The 23,396-nt window shown below is 38.3% G+C and overlaps 3 protein-coding genes across 3 annotated transcripts; 1 reads left to right on the top strand and 2 right to left on the bottom strand.

Annotated features, from left to right (window-relative positions):
* The first annotated feature begins 1,793 nt into the window (after positions 1-1,793).
* LOC121637129 (olfactory receptor class A-like protein 4) lies at positions 1,794-2,970 on the top strand. The gene is made up of 2 exons (XM_041981077.1): positions 1,794-1,880; positions 1,972-2,970. The coding sequence occupies exons 1-2, from the start codon at positions 1,794-1,796 to the stop codon at positions 2,968-2,970; spliced, it is 1,086 nt and encodes a 361-aa protein (XP_041837011.1).
* Positions 2,971-5,490: 2,520 nt separating this feature from the next.
* On the bottom strand, positions 5,491-8,997 carry LOC121636976 (olfactory receptor class A-like protein 4). Its single transcript, XM_041980841.1, has 4 exons — positions 8,752-8,997; positions 8,340-8,603; positions 7,661-7,906; positions 5,491-6,234 (listed from the first exon to the last, which is right to left on the bottom strand). The coding sequence occupies exons 1-4, from the start codon at positions 8,995-8,997 to the stop codon at positions 6,022-6,024; spliced, it is 969 nt and encodes a 322-aa protein (XP_041836775.1). The 3' UTR covers positions 5,491-6,021.
* Positions 8,998-9,836: 839 nt separating this feature from the next.
* LOC121635630 (von Willebrand factor A domain-containing protein 1-like) lies at positions 9,837-18,046 on the bottom strand. The gene is made up of 5 exons (XM_041978899.1): positions 17,799-18,046; positions 12,861-13,394; positions 12,427-12,705; positions 10,948-11,223; positions 9,837-10,737 (listed from the first exon to the last, which is right to left on the bottom strand). The coding sequence occupies exons 1-5, from the start codon at positions 17,881-17,883 to the stop codon at positions 10,424-10,426; spliced, it is 1,488 nt and encodes a 495-aa protein (XP_041834833.1). The 5' UTR covers positions 17,884-18,046; the 3' UTR covers positions 9,837-10,423.
* Positions 18,047-23,396: the final 5,350 nt, after the last annotated feature.

Here is a 23,396-nt window from a genome sequence, read left to right on the forward strand (position 1 = left end):
ACCTGACAACAAGCCGTTGGGAAAGCCATTTAATTTGAATCCAGTTAATTGCAGCAGGGAAAAATCAAAAACTTTTTTTTTTTTTTTTTTTTTTTTTTTTTAATGGATAAAGGGAATCTTATCAAGCAAATTAACACAACACCTATTCAGTATTCCCTATCTGTGAAAAGCAGTGGACCAATTTGATGATAACATTTTTTTTTTTATAATTTTCAATCAGAAGAATGACTATCAGGTGTGAGGGGATATTCTGTGTAAAAACAGGGATCTATCAGCCTAAAATTCATGTCTTTGAGTGTATCATATTATAAAAAGGGATTTCTTTTTTTTCTTTTTTTGAAGATGTCACATAGGTGATGTTTATTGGGCTGAAAAAAAGTAGTACACATCTCAAGAGCTATGACAATAAGGTTACGTAAACATGAGATGATTTTAACCAATAATTAAATAAGCTAGTAAATTACATATAGTGTTTATTTTCTACTTAGAGTGTAAATTAATGCAGAAATCTGAAGGTATTCAAAGAATATTCAAGCTATGGTTTACCTTTTGTGGGCGGTGTGGCTAAGTAGGTAGAATGGTTGTCTTTTAGACTAAGGGTTGCCAGTTCGATCCTCGGCCTGTCAAGCTCATGTCGAGGTGTCCCTGAGCAAGACACCGAACCCCAAATTTCTCCTGATGGGTTGTGGCTAGCTTCCACCATCAGTGTGTGAATGTGATGTATAATGTAAAGTGCTTTGGGTATCATTCCAGGTACAGTAAAGCGCTATATAAATACAGACTATTTACCATTTTTCTTTAATACCCTGATCATGCAGCCTCCAGATTCAATTTGGTCCTTTGTGCAGAACTTAACAGGCTGTTGAATCCAATGAATTTGAGCAACATGTGTTGGAGCAGGGAAAGGTTGAAAATCTGCAGGACTACAGCTCTCAGGACTGAATTGAATAGTCATTATTAGAGTCTGTGAATAGTAACTATTGGACTGAATAATAAGTAACAAAAACAAAAAAAAAAAACATGTAAAATGAAAAAGCTATCCTTTTTATGTTTTTGTTGCATGAAGGAAGATAAGTTTTCTGATGAAAATTAATTCAGGCTAAATGGAAAATATTCAAACACTGGTGTGAGACCAAGATGCTTAATTTCTCTGAACACTTTATTTAATTAAACATTGCTTAGGTGAGATTATTCCAAAGTATAATTGTCTTTTCCCAAGAGAGAAAGTCCAGAACCTGGTAAATAATTAGTACCAAGGGAGAGTGTGGATGACTGATTAAAAAAAATGCTGAAGCTGTGGGACCATCTTATCTAGCTTTAGCTGTTAGGATAAGGATGACGCTCACTGGCTTAGTCAGTGTGATCAGTGATTTATAATGATCATCATTACCTGATACCATCTTTTGTTATGTGGTTTGGCTCATTATTAGATATGTAAAAGATAAGTGGAAATAGTAAAGTAGCCAGGAAGGTAAACATCTATGGCCCATTACAACATACAGCATTCAGTCATGTGATAAATATTAAAAGTGAAATGTGTGTTGATATGGTTGAGATAGCATTACATCTACAGCTGATGTAACGCAGGAAGAAAACATGGAAAGTGCCAACATACTGAATTAAACTAACCGTGAACCTGGTCAGCAAAGACTTGTTTATCAGTATGTGCACATATAAAAGACCATGAGAATCAGCAGCAACAGTGGTGTGTGTGAAGCACCAATGCATTACTCTCAGGTACATGTTAATGACAAATAAAAAGCACACTATGCTGCCGTGCAGAGGATGATGCCATGTCAGAGGTCCTTACTGTAGATGCCATTCTGTTTGGGCTCTTGGTTTTGTCTGGCATTCTTGGAAACATCTTGGTCATCCATGTGGTGAGAAAACATATGCTGTATCATTTGAATTGTTTGGTGGGCTGAATGTTTTGAGTGAGACTGACTTCAGTTTGTTTGTTTTTACTTTCAGGTGTTTCAGACAGCCTTTGAGAGTCCTTCTCGGAGACTTGGTCCCTCCGACACGATTTTGGTGCACCTGTCACTAGCCAACCTTCTGACTTCACTTTTCCGCACGGTGCCCATTTTTGTGTCGGACCTGGGCTTGGATGTGTCTCTGTCTCCAGGATGGTGCAGAGTTTTTATGCTGCTGTGGGTGTGGTGGCGAGCTGTGGGTTGTTGGGCGACTCTGGCACTCAGTGTCTTCCACTGCACCACAGTGAAGCGACAGCATGTGACCTTTGGGCCACTTGCAGTACAGAGGGAGAGGCGACGGGTATGGATCGTGATGGCACTGGTGTGGGGGGCAAACTTAGCTTTCTCTATCCCTGCACTGCTGTACAGCACTCATGTTCGTGGTAACACCACTGTAAAGCTGATGGTGATCAGCTGCACAACCAAGCCTCTGTTAGGCTGTGTCTGGGAGTTCCCATCTGAGCAACAAGGCTCAGCTTTTGCCTCCACTTCGCTTGCACTCAATGAGGCATTGCCGCTGGTGCTGATGATCTGCACCAACTTGGCCACACTTCATGCTCTGGCCAAACACATCCGAGCTGTTATGTCAGGGTCAGAGGGAGGCCATGGGGAGCTGGACAAACACGTGTCCACTGAACGAAATGCAGCTCATGTAATCATGTCGCTGGTGTTGCTCTTTGTGGTCTGCTGGACTCTGCAGGTTGCTGCAGTTACGTACTACAACCATGACAGGGGACACCACACTAAAGAGCTGCTTAGTGTAGCTCAGTTCTCTGCTTCACTGTTTGTGGGATTCAGCCCCATGGTGGTGGCTCTGGGACATGGGAAGCTAAGGAGGAAAATCAAGAGTATGATACTGATGTGGACTAAAGTTCCTTTATGTTACACTGGAGAGGGGAGTAGATCCCCAAAGACTAATGGAAAGAAGGGAAAAGAAACTGTTTTTGTTGTTCAAAAAGACATGAAGTTGAAAGAGAAAGTTAAACTGAACAAGTAATTGAAGAACAGTTGGACTGTAACAATGTTTCTAAAGTCTATCATAACTTGTAATTTAAAGTTATGCAGGTTTTAGTATTATCTGAGATTTTCTTCAGCTGTTTATTGCAAGTCAAACCTCAACACAATCATTAGGGTCCGAGCCATACAAAGTATGGCAAGGCCCTATTGTGGTTGAAATGTTTATTGTTCTTCTCCTTCTAAGAACTTTGAGCCCAAATATGACCCCCTAAACACCCATGAAAAGTTGTGAAACTTGGCACACCCGTCAAGCCTGGCGAAAATTTCGATATGCTAAGGTCCGCATACACATCAATGCTAAATTGCCTCAACAGCGCCCCCTAGGGAAAAAAAATACCCCAAAATGAATGGGGACCCCAACGTCTACTTCAACGTAGGAAGACGAAACTTGGCACACACGTGTAACACCCCAAGTTGAGCAGAAAAGTCAATTGAAAACATGTTGCCATGGCAACGGGGTGCCCGCCATCTTGGCGTGTGCGGCCATTTTTTTGCCATTTTTTGCACTTTACACACATCGTATTTGAACGAACTAGTCTGAGGGGATTCGTGCGACTGACTCCAAACTTGGTGGGAAGCTTCCTGACAGGTTGGGGACCAAACGCTCCTCAAATCTTTCTAATAGCAGAAAGCATGTTACCGTGGCAACAGACGGAAAAACGCGTTCTCGCCATGACACACGGTTTGCTCATATCTCCACAGAAATACGTGGGATCTCCACCAAACTTGACAGTATTCATACGTGTGACACCCCAAGTCCAGCAAAGATGTCAATCAAACACCTGTTGCCATGGCAACGGGGTGGCCGCCATCTTGGATTTCATTGCCATTTGAATGAACTAGTCTGAGAAGATTCGTGCGACCGACTCCAAACTTGGTGGGAACCTTCCTGACAAGTTGGGGTCCAAACGCTCCTCAAATCTTTCTAATAGGAAAAAGCCTGTAACCGTGGCAACCAACGGAAAAGCCTTCTCGCCATGAAACACGGTTTGCTCATATCTCCATAGCAATACTTGGGATCTGCACCAAAGTTCACAGTATTCATACCTGTCACACCCCAAGTCCAGCACAGAAGTCAATCAAACACCTGTTGCCATGGCAACGGGGTGGCCACCATCTTGGACTTCACTGCCATTTGAACGAACTAGTCTGAGGGGATTCGTGCGACAGACTCCAAACTTGGTGGGAAGCTTCCTGACAAGTTGAGGACCAAACGCTCCTCAAATCTTTCTAATAGCAGAAAGCGTGTTCCCGTGGCAACCAACGGAATATGACCTTCTCGCCATGAAACACGGTTTGCTCATATCGCCACAGGAATAAATGGGAACTGCACCAAACTTGACAGGATTCATATACGTTGGGTCCTTAAAGCATTACACCACCTGTTGTCATGGCGACATCGGGTGGCAGGGTCCAGGCAGCTCGGACCCGATGGATGCCGCTTGCGGCTTTAATTGTCATTTTTATTCGTGTAAGTCAAGAGTACCCACAATGTTGCAAGGGTTAATAAGCCTATAGCTTAAACTTTCAAGTTTCAGTTCCTGTTTATTCTATATCACAACAAGGAAAATCTCTTCTCCAAAAATGGAGCACAATGGGTGAAATCTGTTTCTCTCGAGTTTATTGTTAACATTGATATAAATATATCTGATCCTCATGTTTTATCACTAGAATCTCCTTTAAAGACCTACAACCATCAAATATTTCAAATCAAAGAAGTGATGTATCTGTTTTATAGTATTTTATTTTAATCTAGACTCCAGTTTTATGGTGTTAATCTAAATTGGCTTTGACCATTTTGGAAGATTTTCTTTCTAGAAATGATTCTGCTTTATAACAAATGATAAACAGAATTTTTGGGGACATTCTGGAAATGTAAGAGGAATTCTGTTTCTTTTGCAGCAATGTTAACTGGTGTGGCTGTTGTTTAGATGTTGTTAGCATGTTTTGTTTTCTCTAAAGATCTCGTAAAAAGAAACGTAAATGATGTGGGAATGTTTATGGGACTGTTCCTGTATGGTTGTATCCATGGTTCCCTAGCCTAGCCTGTGCTTTGCAATTAACACTGAAAAACCATACAATCACAATATAGGTTCTCTAAATGTGGGGAACTTTAATGTTGGTCTGCACATTAATAATGCTAAGTTTGAAGACAAACTTATAAAAGGGGAAAATTGTTCCAAAAGAAATAAATAATTTAATATGTATCTATGTGTGTGATATTTGAAAATGATTTAATCATAATTCACAAAGCAACAAATCACATTTCAGTATAAGATCTAACAAGTTAACTTAAATAAGCAGTAAAATGTAAAACCATAATCCTGGTTAAATAAATTAAACTTACATTAAACGCAACTCAAAGGACACATGGCCGACATCACTGGGTGATGCAGCAGTCAGGTGACATTTACAATCATTTACAGGAATAGAGGAGTGCAAGGAACAGACCCATTGACAGTGTATAATTGAGTTTTACTGACTGATTTTAAAATGCTAATGTAAAGAAAAACATGTCATGATTCAAGTGCCAAAGCTCAGGTCAGTAACACTTCAGTGCCCAAGGCCAATAATGCATGTGCTTAGATATGACAGGACTGTATTCTTAAGAGATTTCCTCGAGAATTTGAAAGCATTCATTACAACTTGTGGCTAAAAACCTTAAAAAGAATATTACTGTAGGTTATCTGAAAAGTAGATGGTTACAAAACTCTTAAATAATAATAACAAAGTAGTGCTTGTTCAACATTTAAACTTCCATGATCTCCATCCCAGTGTTCTTTAAATGTCTGCTTAAAGTCCTTATCAGTCCACCCTTCGGAGAAATGTAGGCTGGTTGAATGTTAGCTAAACATTCAGTGTTTACTGGGTAACACTTTTCCTTCTCACCAGGTCTATCCATCTCCACCCACACAAATGTATTCACACCCATCAACATTTAAGTTGAAGAAAGAAGCTAATAGTTTCTAAGTGTTGTCTTTGTTGTAGTCCAGAGTGCTTCAGCAGGATGTTCTGGTAGCTAGCAGCTTTGTTAATGTGTGAGCAAAGACTTTAGCCAGGAACGAAGCTGCCGGTGTCCGACTGCCAGAATTACAGGTGATAAGGCAACGAAGAGATTATTAGCAAATCGAGCAATAATCAGAATAAACTCAGCTGAGGAGTTCTTGTTGTAGTTGAAATAGTTGACAGCCATAACGCTAGTTCCCCAAGATAAAATAAATAGCATGACGAGAGCGAGGATCACCTGCAAAACCAAACAAGGAAATTGTTTTTAAAAAATATATAAATAAAAGAAAGGAACTAAAGATAACGCTTACATAATGTTTATATTTTGTGTCTTTATGGTCTGGGTCAATTTTAACCCGGACTAAGATGTCCTTCATAGTAAGTGTATACCAAATTTGAGACTAGTTTAGAATCACTAAACATCTTTTGTCACAATGCTTGAACAATTCCTAATAAATGTATCAGAGAGCAGGAAGAGTGTATTTCTTAGATTTTACAACACTCGTTTCTGAACAAAAACATCTTTTTACAAAATATGTCCTGTATTATAAATTCTAACAGTTCTGGAAATTAAGTTTATATATATATATATATATATATATATATATATATATATATAAATTTAGTAATGGCATGAATTTTTTTCGAACTGTTAGAATTTATAATATAATCATGTTTAGCCATTTCATTTATGAAACACTGTCTTCCCTACTATATCATAAGAAATCATGATGTTATCTTTTTTTTTTTTCTTTGGCTCTGGTCTTTTTTTTATAGTTAGTGTACAGAAAAGGAAAGGGCATCAGGTGAGCCCAAGCACTGCATTTAAGAGCTGTAGCCTCCGTAAATGAGGCAGCGGTTCAACCAGTTAAGCTAAACATCATGGCAGGATTATGAATAATATAACATTTGTCACCTAAACACAAAACATTAAATAATAAAATGCTTTTCATACATTACTTTTTGCAATTTTTCTTGTCATTAGAAGCACAGAAGTTACAAATGCTTCTCTTCTTTCCTCTTGTGTTGGCTTCTTGTGTGAAGTAAAGACAAACAGATAGCCCCTTTTTTCCATGTTGCCTCCCAACTCTGACACATTCTCCTCCAAACCATTATCAACCTCTTCCTCCTCTTAAGGGCATATTGCACACTATGTCCTGCTACCATGATGTCTTTCATTGAAGTGACAGCTAATATACCTTTATAATATTATGAGTCATCTACCACCAACCCAAACTGACTAATTTGTAGGTTGTTTTATTACATTGCAGGTGGAGATCTTGTGTTTGTCACAGCACAGTTTGACCTCTGCATGACTTCTATTCCCTTTCTACACCATATATGAACACTCCTCTGCAAAAGTATAGAATTTGAAAATATTTCCATTTTTGTGTATTTTATTTTATTCTTTTGTCACTTTAGGTAAAGTCATCAAATTTCAGACAAAAAGAATGACGTTTAGGGTATTTTCACTGCTGTCAAATGTCAAAACAAATTTCACCAGAACAGTATGTAAGGGTTAAAAAATATAAATATGGCCATGTCTGATCCTATTTTAAATAGTCTGCTGTAGATTCAACATCTAAATATTACTGTTTCTTTGTTGACAAGTACACAAATTTAGTGACTTCTAAACAGCCACAGAGATCTTGTCTGTTCCTCACCTTGGCTGCTCGCCTCTCTGCTGGTATTTTCTTTATAACAGGTGCATTTTGCTGTGAGCTCCGCACTCTACCGTGGCTGTAGAGTCTGTACAGGGAACTCAGGTTAGTAACTGTCATGAAGATGATGGGAGCTATTTCATGTAACACCATGGATGTGGTGGCATAAGCCAGGCCATTGTATGTGGAGGGAAAGTTCCAAACGCAGCCCAGCAGGGGGCGCGTTGTGCTGCTTACCAGCATCAAGGTCTAAGAAAAGAGAAAGAAAAAAGATTAACGTGGAGCATACACTCAATGCAGAAATGATTAACCAGTAAGAAAAGCTCATTTTTGACACATGGTCCAGTATTACCTTACTGGACTGCATTTAAGTATTACAGTGACAAGGCCAGGAGAACAGTCAACACATGTAACACCTTTTAATGCAAAACAGCTCATTTTATATTTATGGATTTTATAAAAGCACCATGTGTCTAATAGGTTGGGATTGGAGGACGAAACCCAAAACTCACACAGGCTCTAAAGTGTCTTTAAAAGAAATTATAGATCATTACAATCTTTCAATGCATTTATAAATTAAAGCTCAAAGTAAAAAACATAGATGAAGAATATTCTGACATGCTGTTGCCATCTTTGGAGTCTGTCTCATAATGTTTATAAATATATATATAGTTCTTCTCACCTCTGTAGAATTTATGTTTCCATTTATGGAAAAGATAAAAGCAGGAATGGAGTAGAGAAGGTTGATAAACCACATGAAGCCCAAACTCAGCAGCAAGGTTGTTGGAAAGCTACGAGAGTTTTGAGTGTTCCCAGCAGTAGGAACCACACGTCTCAGAGTCTGGAGGTGGAATGCACTGAGGAAGAGTGTTGACCAGATGTTGACCGATCGCAGCCACACCCAGATTCCCATGAGGAACTGGCACCAGCCTTTAGATGAGTACAGCTGTAAAGACAACATGGATGTCAGTTTAGGATCAACTGTTTATCTAATTTGCTTCTGCTGCATATTATTTATGCACATGACATGACATGGAGAGTAGTGAACAAAGCAAAGGATGGCTCATCTTAATGTCATTTTAAATACAACATACCTCTACCCCGAAGTCTGAGACGATAAGCAATATGTTCCTCATCAGGGAAACCATCAAGTTGGATAATGCCAAATTAATAATAAGGATGTCCGAGTTATGTCCTCCAGCCCGCTCTGTGATCACACTCTTCCCAATGACTCCAACCACAGTGGCATTACCCAAAATGCCCAGCATCACCAGAATGATGTAAAAGGCAGTCGGTACAGTGGACAGCCTCGCAAGTTTTGGGCTTTTTCGCTCTTCCATGGAGTCAGTCTTTGCATCAAAATCCTGAATGTCTGAAGTAGCTTTAACAGCCGGTTACAAAGTCTTCATTTTGGATGAATATACAACAAATTTAAATCAGTTTAAACTTGCAGCAATGCATTAACAAATACGTCAATCACCCAACCAAAAGAATATGTTTTTCTTTTCCCTTATCGGTGCAGTTACCTAAGATTCTTCTGGATGGAGCCTGTGGAGGAAAATGATCCTGCTTGTAACATCACAACACAAAAACAAGACTTGTCTGATATAATGCAAAGCATCACGATGTTTTAGGCCTCATGGGTGTGAAGGTGCATGTTAATGAAACACAAGAGATTAATCAGTTTCCCAGAATGTGGCATGCTGCCGTTGCAACTTTACTTTAGTGGGGATTAATTAACAATGGCACCCTTCACCCAAACTGATTCATGTAAAAGAATCAACTGACCACAGCAGCATAACCGTGAATGAAGTTGTGGAGTTTGTGGGGTCCTTACATTTTAGTTTTACAAACTTTACACCAAATTTGTTGGAAACTACAACAAAAAATGCACACGTCTGTGTGTTGTGATTGGATCATGACATATTCCAGTCAATGTCACAGCCACCTTACATTTAAAGCTTCTTTGGCTTTAAGCAAATTAAACTAATTCATTCAAGAATATGGACTTGAAAAATAAAAATGGAACAACCCACTGCATTTGTACAACTACACATTAATCTATAAACATTGTGGAGTAAAAAAGTTTGAGGGTCAAGGTGACCTTTGTAAAGACGGTAGGAGCTCTGGCCTTGATTTCAGTACTTTATTCTTTTTAGCAATATTAATAAAAAGAGAACACAGGACACAATTCAGTGAGTTGTAAAGCACATAGAGCTCAAATTTATTTGGGTGATTCCATTCTAGTGATGTCTTTTTTGCCACACACTTAAAATCAGAACATTTCTAAAGCTGATCTTTTACAAAAAAAACTTTGTAGTCAAACCTTGGTACACAAAATGTTTTCTTAAAAACAAATGGCTGAGATAAACTCTACACTGAACATGCATTTCTGAAAAAGATAAGCTTTTCATATAATTTCAAGCATTAATTCCTCATACTGGCTGAATGCAGCTTATCTGTGACCAGTGTACTTTCCGGACTGGTATCTTAAAACTAATGAGTTTCTGTGAGACTTAAGAAAGAAAGAACTGGCTCAATGGGTCGTCATGTTCGAATGGGGTCATGAGATTAAACCTTATCATAATAATTCACCTCAAAATAAATATTTGCTTTAAGAAATAAAGAATACATCTCCTGCAAGCTATGTAGAGGGTCCAACACTGGCTGGAAAGAACAGGATAAAGAAATTATACTTTCTCTTATGGATCTATCACATTACAAACATAACTGCAGGAATTAGAGTACAAAGTTACTTGATTACTTTTAGCTCAACCAACCACTGTGTGTCTTGGCAGTGCAGCATACCCCGTCTCCTCGGCCTGAGCTGTAAACTGGAGAAACACACACTCGACTGTTCAGTGCAAGGTGGGTGAGCCTTACTGAAGGTGTGCTAGGAGGCAGGTAAATGGAGGAAAGGGTACGTTTTGATGGGGAGCTCTGGGAGTTTTTTTTCTCCCAGCTTACCCAGTAGCCTTTCAACCCCTCTTCATGAGCATGCATTATTGCTTGCACCTCCTCCACCTCCACCTCCTGCTGCTCTACTGGGGCCAGCTGAAGGTCGACCAGGGCAGGCAGAGCTGTTTCAGGAAAAACAAAGAAAAGAGAGGAGGTAAAGATTTTTCCTGCGTTCTTAAGTGGAGCTGATACAGGATCAACACGTAAGATTGATACACTAAAGAGCTCTGAAGTGGCAACTTTAAAGAAGGTGTAAACAACAAATGTTATAGGTTTAACCAGAGACACAGCTTTAAACACAAAGATATAAGAACATCAATCTGACAGTGTACCTTCCTGAGTACATGCCCTAACAGACATGGCTCTTTCTTTTCCATCCGCATACAGAGCACTGATTGTGACCAAGTATTGAGTGCCTGGCTCCAGGTCTGCCAGTAAAGCAGAGGTTTTCTGGCTGGGAAACGTCATAGTGTGGACACGTCCGCTTGGAATGGCGCCATATTCCAGTGTGTATGTTTGTACCCAAGCTGGCTGCAGGGGACCCCAGCTGACTCGGATCTGATGAGGGCCAGACTCTGACAACGAAACTTCTGCTGGACTTAAAATATCTAAAAATACACAGGAAGAAGATGGTGAACTATTATGGAGACCCAGTATCACAACAAAAACTTGAAATAGCCATGAAAACTTAATTTATCAACCTGTGTTTTTATGCCTGCAGGACACAAAAAGTTGAAGCTGGTAAAGCTCAAAGACTCTGGTCCCAAGCCCTGAAGTTTTAAAGAAATGTAACTTTTTCGGTTTGGATTCAGCTGCTGTTTTTTGGTAATTTCATTTACTGCTTTACACCTACATGGTTAAGGTTTTAAAAAACATAGAGGCTTAGATTAAAACACACAGTTATAATGAATCAATATATATTTTTCGTGGATTATGGGCTGACGTGTGTCACCTGGTTGGCGAAATAGAGATAATACGCTGTACATACTAACCACACATCCTACAACTGGGTGGCACAAAAAAAACTAAATTTGTTTATCAGCATAAATATTTTTTTCTCTTTTACTGTGAGACCATGCTAATAAAACATCACCAACAGTTTAGACACCTCACTTAGCTAAGAATAAACTTGCTTTTGACCTTGTTGTCAGGCAGGCAGCCATTTCCATTGTCAGTATAATAGTTCATGTACTTGTCTGTGTACTATATCTAAAACTGGATCCCACTATGGGAACACACTAGAGAACTCAGAATGTGCAGAACTTCAGGATTAGCAGGATGTAAACAAGGAGTGTAGACATAATATAGGAGGTTAAAAAAAGTGAGACATGCTGCATTGTAGATGGTACACGAAGCTAACAAATCAAGAAAGTTGGCTGGTATATGTAACAATGATTTCTGAGAATTTTCCAAGCAAATGCATGATATCCAAAGTACAAATCCCAACCATTCAGGGGTTAAAAGCAGATGCACGAGACAAAGGTTATGTGTTATCACAAAGTGTAAATTAGCTGAAAGGGGCTCTCATTTAATACAAAATAGTTGAGAGCCATGATAGTCTGTGAAGTGAATCAACAACACTCTTAGTAAGAGCTCGGCCTGATGTCAGGATTTATAACCTTGGAAATTTGATTATTTACAGTTTCATGACAACTGAACAAATGCCATCTGAGGGAGATGTTGAGAAATTGTCTTTTTTCCCCAACATTTTTTTTTTACCTTGATTGTCTATACTGTTCCTTATTTTAGGACATTGTAGGAATATAAAAGCACATGTACTAAAAGTGGAAATCTGCTTTAAATCTTCATACCAGGAAGTGTGGTGAAGTTTACAGAGAGAGTGTTGAACAGCCTCTGGTTAGACTCTGGGCGGAGGGAAGCTGTGTATGTAGTTTCAGGCTGCAGGTTGGTCAGCTCTGCTTTGCTGGTGGCACCTGATAGAATCTGTCTGATGTCAGGGTTGGTTTTTCTTGCAGAATTATACCGCAGCTCATAGTAACCACTGTCTGCATTCAGAACAGGATGCCACTGCAGCACAGCACTGTGGGAAGTCAAGTCAACCACTTTCAGCCATTCTGAACAAATAATTTCTATATAAGACAAGATGAGGAGAAAAAAGGGGAAACAGACAAAATACAGTCTTGAGTGAATAAAGCTGTAATAATAATAATAATAATAATAAAAACTTTTCTGAGTAAACATAACAATCCAACAATCCATTAACAACCATAAACCTCACACATACTGATGATGGCCCTCCTCAGGTCCTCTGTGATAATGTCAATGCTATCTATGTCCACAGAGTACAGGTGGGTCTCCACTGGAGGTGTTACCACACGTTGTAACACCCGGTAGTTGCCATGTATTGTATAAACAGCTAACACAGAAACTCCCTGAGCCTTCAGCTCTGACATTGGTCTGTCCACATTTCCAGGATGGACTCCATCAGTCAGCCACAGCAGGATCTTTGGCACGTTACCCTCTGTCAGTATCCGCTGGGCCATTTCAAGGGCCATCTCAGTGTTAGTATCTCCCTGCAGCTGGCTGACACCCTGCAGGGCTTTCTGCAGACTGTTCTTGTCCTTGTGGGCATCCAGGCCGAATTCCAGGTGAGGACTGGTGCCCACCTGCAGCAGAGCCACCCTTATGTGCCCTCGGCCCAATGAAAAGGGATGAAGCAAATCAGCAGCAAAGAGCAAAAAGCGAGAGAACTCATAGTTTGAAACACTTCCTGAAGAGTCCAGCAAGAGGAGAATGTCCCCTTCACAGGAGTTTAATGCTGTGAACAACAAGAAGAAAAACATGAAGTTAGTTTTATCATGCAAGTATGCTCCTTATGTCATTCAAGTTTTTCCTCATATCTGGAGTAAGGATTCTTTTTGTCTTTCTTTTTATTATTAAGAAATCAGTAAATATTTACTGGTTTCCTGATTTAGCAGGTACATTTATAAAAAAACAAACAAGAAACAGTCACATGACTTGTGAAAATAATTGTTCATTTTTACATCCAAAAGATAAGGACTGACATCTTCTAGTTAAGATACTATCTTTGAAAAATATAAGAGTGATTTTACTTTAACTCTGGTTACTTTGTTCTTACTGAAAATACTTAGTTATATATATATATATATATATATATATATATATATATATATATATATATATAGTATCTCACAGAAGTGAGAACACCCCTCACATTTTTGCAAATATTTTAGAATGTCTTTTCATGGTTCAACACTCTAGAAATGAAACGTTGATTGGCTACAATTCCTTCCACGTCACACACCACACAGTCACAACTCAAGAGTCATCCCCTTTCCACACACATGAAGATATTTGGTCATAAATATTGAACACAACCTGTTTCGTAGCCGATTGTTGGGACAAATTTGCTCATAACACACCTCAGACCATATGATAATTTTATAGGAAAATCTTATAAGACTTAAAATAATCGGGTATTTTACAGCCTTGGTCGGGAAGGGGCAAAAATCGAGACAGAAATAGCCTAATAATCTTTATGTGTGTACCTAGCTTTAGCAGCATTCAGGTCTAATAAGCTGCTTTAAACCAGGAGGCCAAAGTTCTAATGACCTGGCAATAGGAGGTGCTGTTGGTAACCTGCAGACAAGCCACCAAGGCCAGGTCATCCGCATATTTAAGAAGGAAGGGTTCACTGCTGTTGCACTGTATTTCATTTATGTATATGGAAAAGAGCAAAGGAGATAACACACCCTTGAGGAACATCTGTGTTAAGCACAAGAGTGTCAGAGAGGATGTTATTAATGCAAACTCTGCAAGAACCCGCATTAGTCACAAGAGTCAGCTTATCAAAGAGACGTTTCACATACAGTTCAGAGAGAAAAAGTTAAGGCTTATATAATTCTTTTAGGCTCCCTTCAGATGAATTAACATGGATTATTTTTATTTTTTGTTTGCTTTGTATTAACCACTTATCACTTCTGGGAAAGCCATTGTGACCAATATGCCATCAAAAAGACATTTTACTGGGAAAATTTTTAACGGAACAAATCCATTCTCTCTACTTATGAGCTTGCTGAAAATCTTATTATTACCTAATGGAAATGGCCAATTTATTTACATTAGCTGGTCAAATGAATTGGACAGAGGATCGGGAAGCCTGCGAGTATTTAACATAAATACAATGAGAACAAACTCAGATCTTGTTCCTTATTTCTTACCTTTCTTTGTCCTGATTTACAGCCCAACAGCAGAAAACAATTTCACTATTTCACTATTGCAAAGGATCTTAACCATTAACCCACTACATGGAAGCAAAAGATCCAGCAGCACAAAAACAAACAAAAAAAAAGTGGACTGGAAATCACAGAGAACAGCCCAATCAGAAGAAAATGTGTCAGGAAGATTCTTAATGAAACACTGATAATAAATGAAGATTGCAAAAAGTTTGGGGACAAAAAAGGGGGAAAACTTCAGTAGTGATTTGGTAATGAATACACCAGACCAGGTACATGACAGAAGGATATTTGACTGAGATGTGGAGGAGCTACCCTATGCATTCCTGAGAGGAAAGGTGCATGATATGTCTGGAAGATATGAGCACGTCATCTGTCATCTAATTGGCCTCAACCTGTGTCAAGGTTGAGGCCACACTGCACCGTAGCAGAGATAAATGAAACTTCTTGTGAGTGTGCGATCAGCATGCTCCGACAGCAAGCAGACAGATGGCAGACCATCCAGCCCATTTTAGATCAGAATTAAAAAAAAGCTTTTTTCTGGAGTCTAAGACTAGCTAAAACAATGTGGCTAAGCTACCTTTGTAATATATTCAATATGAAGTCTTGCAGAAAGGAACAACAACGTATTAATTAAAAATTCCATACATTCCAGGTGGAATTTGGGTGGAAAGTGTAATGCAGTTTATAAAATATTAACTTCTAATTAACTGTGACCATTTGCAAAGGTATTAACTGAAGAAATGAGCTAATATTACACCCAAGTACTCTGTTACAGATAAAGAATTTAATTAGACTAAAACATTTTATTAAATTTAACTACAAGTAATAAAGGTGTCCTCTAAGACTATTTGGAGGATTATTACTCAGACATGTAAAAGAAGGATTTGATGGAAGTTCTCTGACAATTATCCTCCCTCACCACTGATGCTCTTTTTAAACCAGTTATTTAAAGTATATTTATTAATTTTCTTGCTGAGTTAGATGAGATAATCAGTAGCACTGATTCACAAATGTCTTTTTGCTAAAAGAGGAAGAAAAGCTGACCAGCAGCCCTCGGTCCACAAATAAAAAACAACTCAACTTATGAAACTATTTAGTTGTGCTGAAAGCAATGTGTAAACAATGAGTTTTTATATCTTTTACATCAGAGTTCAACACATCTGGAAATCTGGAGAACGAGGAGACAGGAGGCTATATTGTCATGAACACTTTACTGCTGATCCAATGGTTGTTTTAAAATGCAGCAGTAGGCTGGAATAAAATAATAGATAATGCAGATTTATTATATTATTACATAATTAACTGTTTGAACCCTCAGAAGAAGTTGACTCTTCTCTCTTCTGTTCTCTTCCTTGCTAGCTTCACTGACGTCACATGTGTGGTGGACTTAAGTATGAGGAAAGTAAGTGAGGAGAGAAGTTAGGAATGTAAAGATTGTGAAATGAGAAAGTAAAACAGTAATAACCCAACTTCTGTCACACCTGCCTTACATGTGTGGGGTTTTATTGTTTTCAGCCTTTACCTTAAAGTGTGCACAGTAAGTTTTGGTTTTCTCTCTCTCTCCACTTCCACCATCATCATCCCAGATGTGAGTCATCAAGGCATCACCACTTCTATAAGAGCCTTGCATGACAGGTTGATGTTATCTTTAACACCTTGCTCTGGTTCAAAAACCAGTTTACATTTCTTAAGGGAGTTTGCCTCCCTGCCAGTTTAAGTCTGTCCCCTCTTCATTTTCAAGAAAGAAACCTACTTGCAACCCACTCAAACAAGAAAAACCCTTCAGCTTTCGAAGCCTCTGCTCCAGCGACTGCTTCTTCACCCAGTTTGATAGAGACCTTTCCCCTTTATTTTGCTGTTTGGACCCAGCTAATACTGACAGAACCATGTCCAATGTTTGTATATGGCAACATCTTATACATTAGATCCCATTTATTAATTTTTTAAATCTGTTTTACATATTACATCCACTCATCTGATAACCATTTCTGATTTTAAGTCCAGATTTATGACGTGGAGGTGATTACAATAAATTACATAATTCAAAAGCACACATACAGGGGAAACGCCTACTGCACACCAGCCTGTAGGGCTCCACACTACATCCAAAAGCCACTTTTAAAAAGTGCATCTCCCAGTGTTTTTTTAAACAGCCATGCTGGACTCATGCAGCAGATGTTCCCACCAAACCAGAGCTTGGGAAATTCACTTTAAGTTCTTTCCTCAAAACTAACAAAACTGCTAAGTGGTGCCATAATAAAGAAAATATGACATTTTCCATAACTTCAAATAGGTTTATTTGATAAAGGGCTATATTTTTTTAAACAGCACAAAGTTAAAGCCCTCAAACAGTAAGTACATGAACTGTGTACATGTTCAATATTAAAGAGAAGTAAAAGCATCTGTTTGTTGCCTGCAGCGTCTGCTTCGAGACAATAAAATGACTGCAGATGATTATGTCGGTTAAATCAGACTGTAACCTCGTAAAAAGACACACCCTTTCTGTGTCCTGAATAAAAAGAAATAAAACACTGTTGTGCAATGAAAACAAAACATAACAAAACATGTCAGCTTCCCGGGAAAACATAATCCAACTTGTTGAGACAGACTGTGGAAATAATCTTGGTCCGCTTGTGATTTCTAAACAGGATCAGCAGCACTGTTTCATTCCTCCGTGCGGTGACTTATTAAACTTATCAAGTTTAACATTTTACTCATCGTATGAAGAAAATCAGCTCATGCTTTAAAGATGAAAATACTTTATACCCTGATGGTTTCTCTTTTTTGCTTTTAGCCCAATCTGCCCTGAAAAACTCACATTGTCCTAATCAGAACAGAGAATAAGACTGCAGCCTATCCTTTTGAGTATTGTGTGTATGCGTGTTGTTTATGTAAAATTTAGTCACAATCATCATAGCCTCTTCTTCTTTTATATCTATGTCTAATTGAAGAGATCAACTCACCTGTGGCAGGTACAGCGTGAGTTTGCCTGTTGTTTCGCTGCAGCGTCGCGCAGAGAAAAACGCAACAAAGGAAAAATCCCTTCATCTTGTCAAAGAGACATTCAAACCAGTCATGAATTTGATTAGAAACAGATCAGGAAGGCGAGACAGCAAACTCCAGACCTTGATAGCTTTGAACCGCTTCCCATCGCTCACCTCGCTGTCACCAATGCTCCAGTCTGTAGTTATTACGCAGCTCTGTCGGCTGAGTTTGACTCCTCTGACTTTTCCTGAGCGAACACCTGCGTCATGCTTCCGCCGTATTCAGGGCAGTTTTCATGAAAGTGAACAATGCACTCTTTTTTAAAAAAGGTCGGATAACTCCTCTGCAGTGCAGGAAATTAAGTTATTTTAATTATATTTAAAGACTTTTTATTTTTCATTTAATAAAGTTTTCTTTAATAAAACTTAAGAGCATATTTTTTAAATTATTGCCAGTTTTGCTCTGCACTTGTTTCTTTTAAGAAGTTATTATCAGACTGTATTGTAAAACACAAACATGCAACCCACCAACAGATCAACACCAGAAGGAACCAAAACAGCTGTGATGTGGCCAAGAAAAAGTTCTGTTTTTCCTGCACCTGATCTTGTTCTTTTTTTATCACCGTTTTCTCTGAGAACACCCTGGAAAGTTGAACTGCTTGACTGAACACAAAGTGCAATGCCCTGGTAAAGAAACTACTTACAGGATTACAGTGAAAGAAGAAAAAGTTATACAATATTTTTTTTTCTTGCTCTTGATCTTGTCCAGGAATATTAGATCATCATTGTCTTTGTGAATGCCCTTGAACTTGAACTGCCTGGCTGATCACAACAATGAAGCCTACTTTTGGATACAGCCACTGGACAAGGCCCTGGCAAAGAAAGCCATTTATCTGCTCTATTAGACAGGATTACAGCAAATACCACAATGAACGCTAAGCAGAAAGATAGTATAACTTGGAGGCCGGCTATTCACATGCATCATTCGCATGCAACGGCTGAGTGCTGCACCACATTCTTGCTTCTCTGTGTTTATTTATGCTGGAAAATAAAGATAAAATACAAATTAAATGAACTACTTTGACTGAATGTGATTACTTGAGATGAGTTTCAAAATAATCTGTCCTATTGCCTGCTTTGTCACTTCCTTTCTTTACCTTCCTTTGATAATTTCCCTTTTGGGTGCTTTGCTGAATCAGCTGGTGCATGTCTAAAGTGTGTTGTTATCTGTTTGTTGGTATATGATGCAGTGCCGTAAAGCAAAATGCAACAGTCACATCATGCCCTGGACTGGAAAAAAAGTCATTAAGTGTGGTTTCTCAGCCTCAGGATGCTGCAGAACAATGACGGCTCCAGGAATGTGCATAATAAATGTCAATGTGCCATCGAAATTAATTAAAAGCAATGAGTTGTAAGGTTGAACGTGTTGTTAAATCACATTGCTTGGTTTATTTAAAAATATTTTTCCTTCCTTGGTAAGAATTTTATGGAATGGCTTGCATAATCCTGATATCTATGAACTGACAAAGATCAGAACTCATTGAAAGGACAAACAAAACTATATTAATTGATATTTAATATAACAAAAAAAAAAAAAAAAAAAAAAACTTTAACAGTCTGATTACGTTAAAATAACTTTCATTGAGGTTTTGTAATGTGTCTTTTTTCTAAAACAACTCTCCTCAGTATTGGAGACCACAGTGTAAAGCTGTAAATCCAACCTGGCTTTGTGCATTCAGTGCATGTACCACTTTTATCTCTCTCTTTTTTTCCAGAAAAGGTGTCTATAATTTTTTATCCTGTGTTGAGACAATGGTTAGGCTCTGATGAAACAGAAAACATATCTAAGAGTAGCCTGTCAAGCACATCTCAGTCATTTCACTCTTATCAATCTTGATTGTGTCAACACAGGACTCATCATCATCATTATCATCATCCCACCCACTTCCCTCATGGGCAGGGATCAGATTGTCAACTCAGTCACTCATGTATTTACCCACTAGACCATATAGTGTTCACTATTATCAAGGACTCACAAGAGGATAAGGGAAGACAGTGGCTGATGCATTCAGGGTTATGCACTGGCATAAAAAAAAACCAAAACAAAACAAACAACAACAAAAAAAACTGTCAGGATAGGTAGGTTATTGTACACGTTTGAGGCAATAGCCAGCACAGGTTTGCACTGGTGGGTTGAAAACATGTTGTAAATTTACTCTCCTCACCACAATACAGATGAAAAATAAAAACAAGCTGTCACAGACATGTGTCTGCACCTGTAACTTTTGGTTGTTCTGGATCCACCTACACAAACATGGCATGCAGCTGTAACTGTAACAATAATTGTCAACATACTAAGTGTGTATTGATATTACCAAGGAAAAGTAATTATCTCATAACCAGTGGAAATTTTCAGGTACAGAGTCAGTTTAAATGTGTGTAAAGTTTGATCCCAGATAAGTGAACAGGTGAGATCTTCTGAATGTCAGGCAGTGTTACAAAGGTAGAGAGCACACTGGCTTTCTAGGAGCATGGTTGACAAGGAAGAAAGGGAAACCTTTCAAAAAAGGAATGAAAAAAATGGGTCAAACGTGAATTGCTTATCACTAGTCCAAACAACAATGTGGTGATGAGTTGAGTGAAGTCCACGTAAGATACACTACTAGACCTGATAAGGAGATGAGCTGCAGGGGTGATAAATGCTGAGATTAAGGCATGTTTTGACCTCAAATGTAACAGCAAAAGGGCTGCAGCACAGAGCCAGACCATCAAACTGAATATCCACATAAAACCACTGTTTATACTGTTGTAAGAGTAAAAGGGCCTCAATTTTTATTTTAAAGGAAAGTACATACTGTTAAAGACCTTAGGTTTCTAATATGCTTTTGATACCTATTTTTATTAACAATAATACTCTCTGGCTCAGGCAGAAGATGATACTACCAACTTCACTTAATGGTTGAGACCTCTAAGTAATCTTGTGTTTATCAGACATTCCGAACAGTAATAAGCTACAGTCGTTAGCGTTAGCATGCTCAGCTAGCTCTATAGCTGTGAACTGCAGAAAACAGTATGGCCTGCTGACAAATGTTGTACACTGTGTCTTTTTCTTGTAGCGTGTTTATAGTGTAATTTCAATTACATGAAAAGTTACAGTTAAAGTTTAAAAAAAAACAACTCACCACATTGTGAGTGAGTTTGAACACAAACAACTCCAACATTTAAGCTAGGTCTATTGACGCTCTGCTAAACTTTCTCAACATGGCGACTCTGGATATTCTTATCACTTTATCTGAGATGACTACAAATTGTTGATTCTGTTGAACAAGAGAAGGCTTAAATTCAGGTTTTAAGTTTTCCAGCGGCCACTGGAATAACCATAGCAACTCCCATCAACTTCAGGATTTGAGTTCAAAATTGCTGCTAAGCTCCCATTAAATGAACCCTAAAATCATCATTTAGTTAAAGAGTAGGCTATCCCAGATTTTTCAATTCCAGAAATGTGTTGTGTCAAGTTGTAGTGGTACCTCGAGTGCCTCCATCACCGGCATGGCTGCCATCTTATTAACATTTATTATATGGGCAAAAATTCTTTTCCACGTTGCATGTTAAATGAAGATTTAAACTTGTGTGTGTGTGCTGGGGTCCCTATTTGAAACAGAACTGAATCTTTTATGATTATAATATGTTATGTCATAATATGTTATATGACATAAGCCCCAGCGGCAGTGCCTTAGCTCACTTTTTCCTGCTCCTGAATAAATTAATCTAGTTTGTTTAAACACTTTCATTAATTCCATGTCTGCATGCAGTGTGAAGACACGTTTACCAGCTTTTTTATTCTCAGTATAAAAAAAGCCTCAGCCTTTTATAAATAATGATGAGCTCTGCCTGTGTGAAGTGCTATGGGTTATTCACTTTAGATTAATGTACTATCACTTCCTTCTGCCTCAGTTGCTCAATTAACAGGGTTTGTTATGCAGTAAAATTAAATACAAAGGACAAACATGAACTGCTAACTAATTTATTTGTAAGTTTTTTTCCTTTAAAAAGTGGAGCGAGTATCTGAGTGGCAGAAAAAAGCCCTCAGGGGTGACTGAAGCAAGATGTCTCCCTTGTAAAGGCAGGAAAAATGCAAAGTATTTGCTGGTATTGATTAGAAGGTATTGACTCAAAGGACAAATTAACAAGGATAGAAGCTTCCTTCCTCCTGTCTGAGTTTTTACTTGGTGCCTGGTGCATGTCCAGGCCTGTGGCATTATAATGCTCCCTGAAAAACAGAAACTTGGAATTTCCCTTTGAGATGAGTTTGCAAAAACCGCTTTTAATTTACAGACCAGCATCCGTTTGGCAAAGGTGTTTGTGAATCTGGGCATGTTTTAAGTGTTAGTGGGACTTTATGTGTGTGTTTAAATGAAAAAAAAAAAAAAAATCAAAGAAACTACTGGGGTAATTTTAAAATAATTAGTTCTTTTTCTTTTTCTTTTCTTTTTTTTTTTTTTGTAATGCCAATTATCATTGACCTGAACAAATCTGCATAATACACTGAGCGCTTTTCTTTCATATTGTTAAATTATTAAACTAATAGTTGATTGGGATCCATTTAAATTTTATCAGGATAATTTTTTGCATTTATGTTCATCTAAATTACATTTGTGAGCCTCTATTGCCTCAATTCACTTAATATAAATTTCAATGTAACAAACTGAACGGAAAAGTCTTTATCATCACTGGAAGCTTTGTTTGTTTTGCCAAGTTTATTTGACTCTTATTAAGGAGAGGCAGTAAGCTATGTCAGTTTTCCTCAACCTATCAAAAATTACTTTATTTTAACCCCTCCGCAATGCTAGAAAACTCACTCTCATGCGGTAACACATACATTACTTTCATAATTATTCCAAGCCAAAATAAATTATTTTTAAATGGGTATTTGCAAAATGAATGACATTGAGATGAAAACCTATATTGATTCAATCATCTGAGGCAGCATTTCCTGTGGCTGCAGAAAAATGCAAAGCAGTGCAGAAGGAAATGTTTGAACTGGCTCCAGCTCCAACAGGTGTAAACAAAGCAAACATTAAGCAACAAGCTAATACAGCAGGATCAAATTAACTTAGATTACATGCCAAGACTTACTCCATCTGTCACACTGTGTGCTACTATATTGAAAGTAATCACTGAAGGTAAATAAATTAAGCTGTTGTTGCAGGAAAAATACTGATGAAAGGGGTAGACACTGACTTGTTACAGGGAATAAAACATTTAAAGAATCACTAAATCAACTTTTTTTATTTCCAAGCACCTTTTGAAAAATTCAAGGACGCTTGACTGAACATTGGTAGATTTTTACACTTTGGTGTCTCCTAACGTAGGCTTATAGGGCATTAGTCTTACATCCTGTTGGCTTACTTCAGCCAGTAAATGCCATTCCAATGTTTATTATTGCCCTGTTTCTTCCTCCCTTTCTTTTCTCTGCCAACTCTGATAATGCCCTTTTGGGTTTCTTTGCTGAATCAGCAATGATTCAGGGCGCTCCAGGGCAATGACTGCCACAGGAATGAGCTTAATGAATATTAG

This window comes from Melanotaenia boesemani, chromosome 3, assembly GCF_017639745.1.
Source record: "Melanotaenia boesemani isolate fMelBoe1 chromosome 3, fMelBoe1.pri, whole genome shotgun sequence".
Lineage (NCBI taxonomy): Eukaryota > Metazoa > Chordata > Actinopteri > Atheriniformes > Melanotaeniidae > Melanotaenia > Melanotaenia boesemani.

What these genes read in the sequence shown, in the direction of transcription:
- LOC121636976 (XM_041980841.1), bottom strand. Translation starts at nt 8,997, where the DNA reads ATGGAAGAGCGAAAAAGCCCAAAACTTGCGAGGCTGTCCACTGTACCG. An exon ending in GAAACATAAATTCTACAGAG is followed by an intron (nt 7,907 to 8,339) that starts GTGAGAAGAACT and finishes CTCTTTTCTTAG; the next exon opens with ACCTTGATGCTGGTAAGCAG. An exon ending in CAGAGAGGCGAGCAGCCAAG is followed by an intron (nt 6,235 to 7,660) that starts GTGAGGAACAGA and finishes TTGGTTTTGCAG; the next exon opens with GTGATCCTCGCTCTCGTCAT.
- LOC121637129 (XM_041981077.1), top strand. Translation starts at nt 1,794, where the DNA reads ATGTCAGAGGTCCTTACTGTAGATGCCATTCTGTTTGGGCTCTTGGTT. An exon ending in ACATCTTGGTCATCCATGTG is followed by an intron (nt 1,881 to 1,971) that starts GTGAGAAAACAT and finishes TTTTACTTTCAG; the next exon opens with GTGTTTCAGACAGCCTTTGA.
- LOC121635630 (XM_041978899.1), bottom strand. Translation starts at nt 17,883, where the DNA reads ATGAAGGGATTTTTCCTTTGTTGCGTTTTTCTCTGCGCGACGCTGCAG. An exon ending in CCTGAGGAGGGCCATCATCA is followed by an intron (nt 12,706 to 12,860) that starts GTATGTGTGAGG and finishes TGTCTTATATAG; the next exon opens with AAATTATTTGTTCAGAATGG. An exon ending in TAGGGCATGTACTCAGGAAG is followed by an intron (nt 10,738 to 10,947) that starts GTACACTGTCAG and finishes TTCCTGAAACAG; the next exon opens with CTCTGCCTGCCCTGGTCGAC.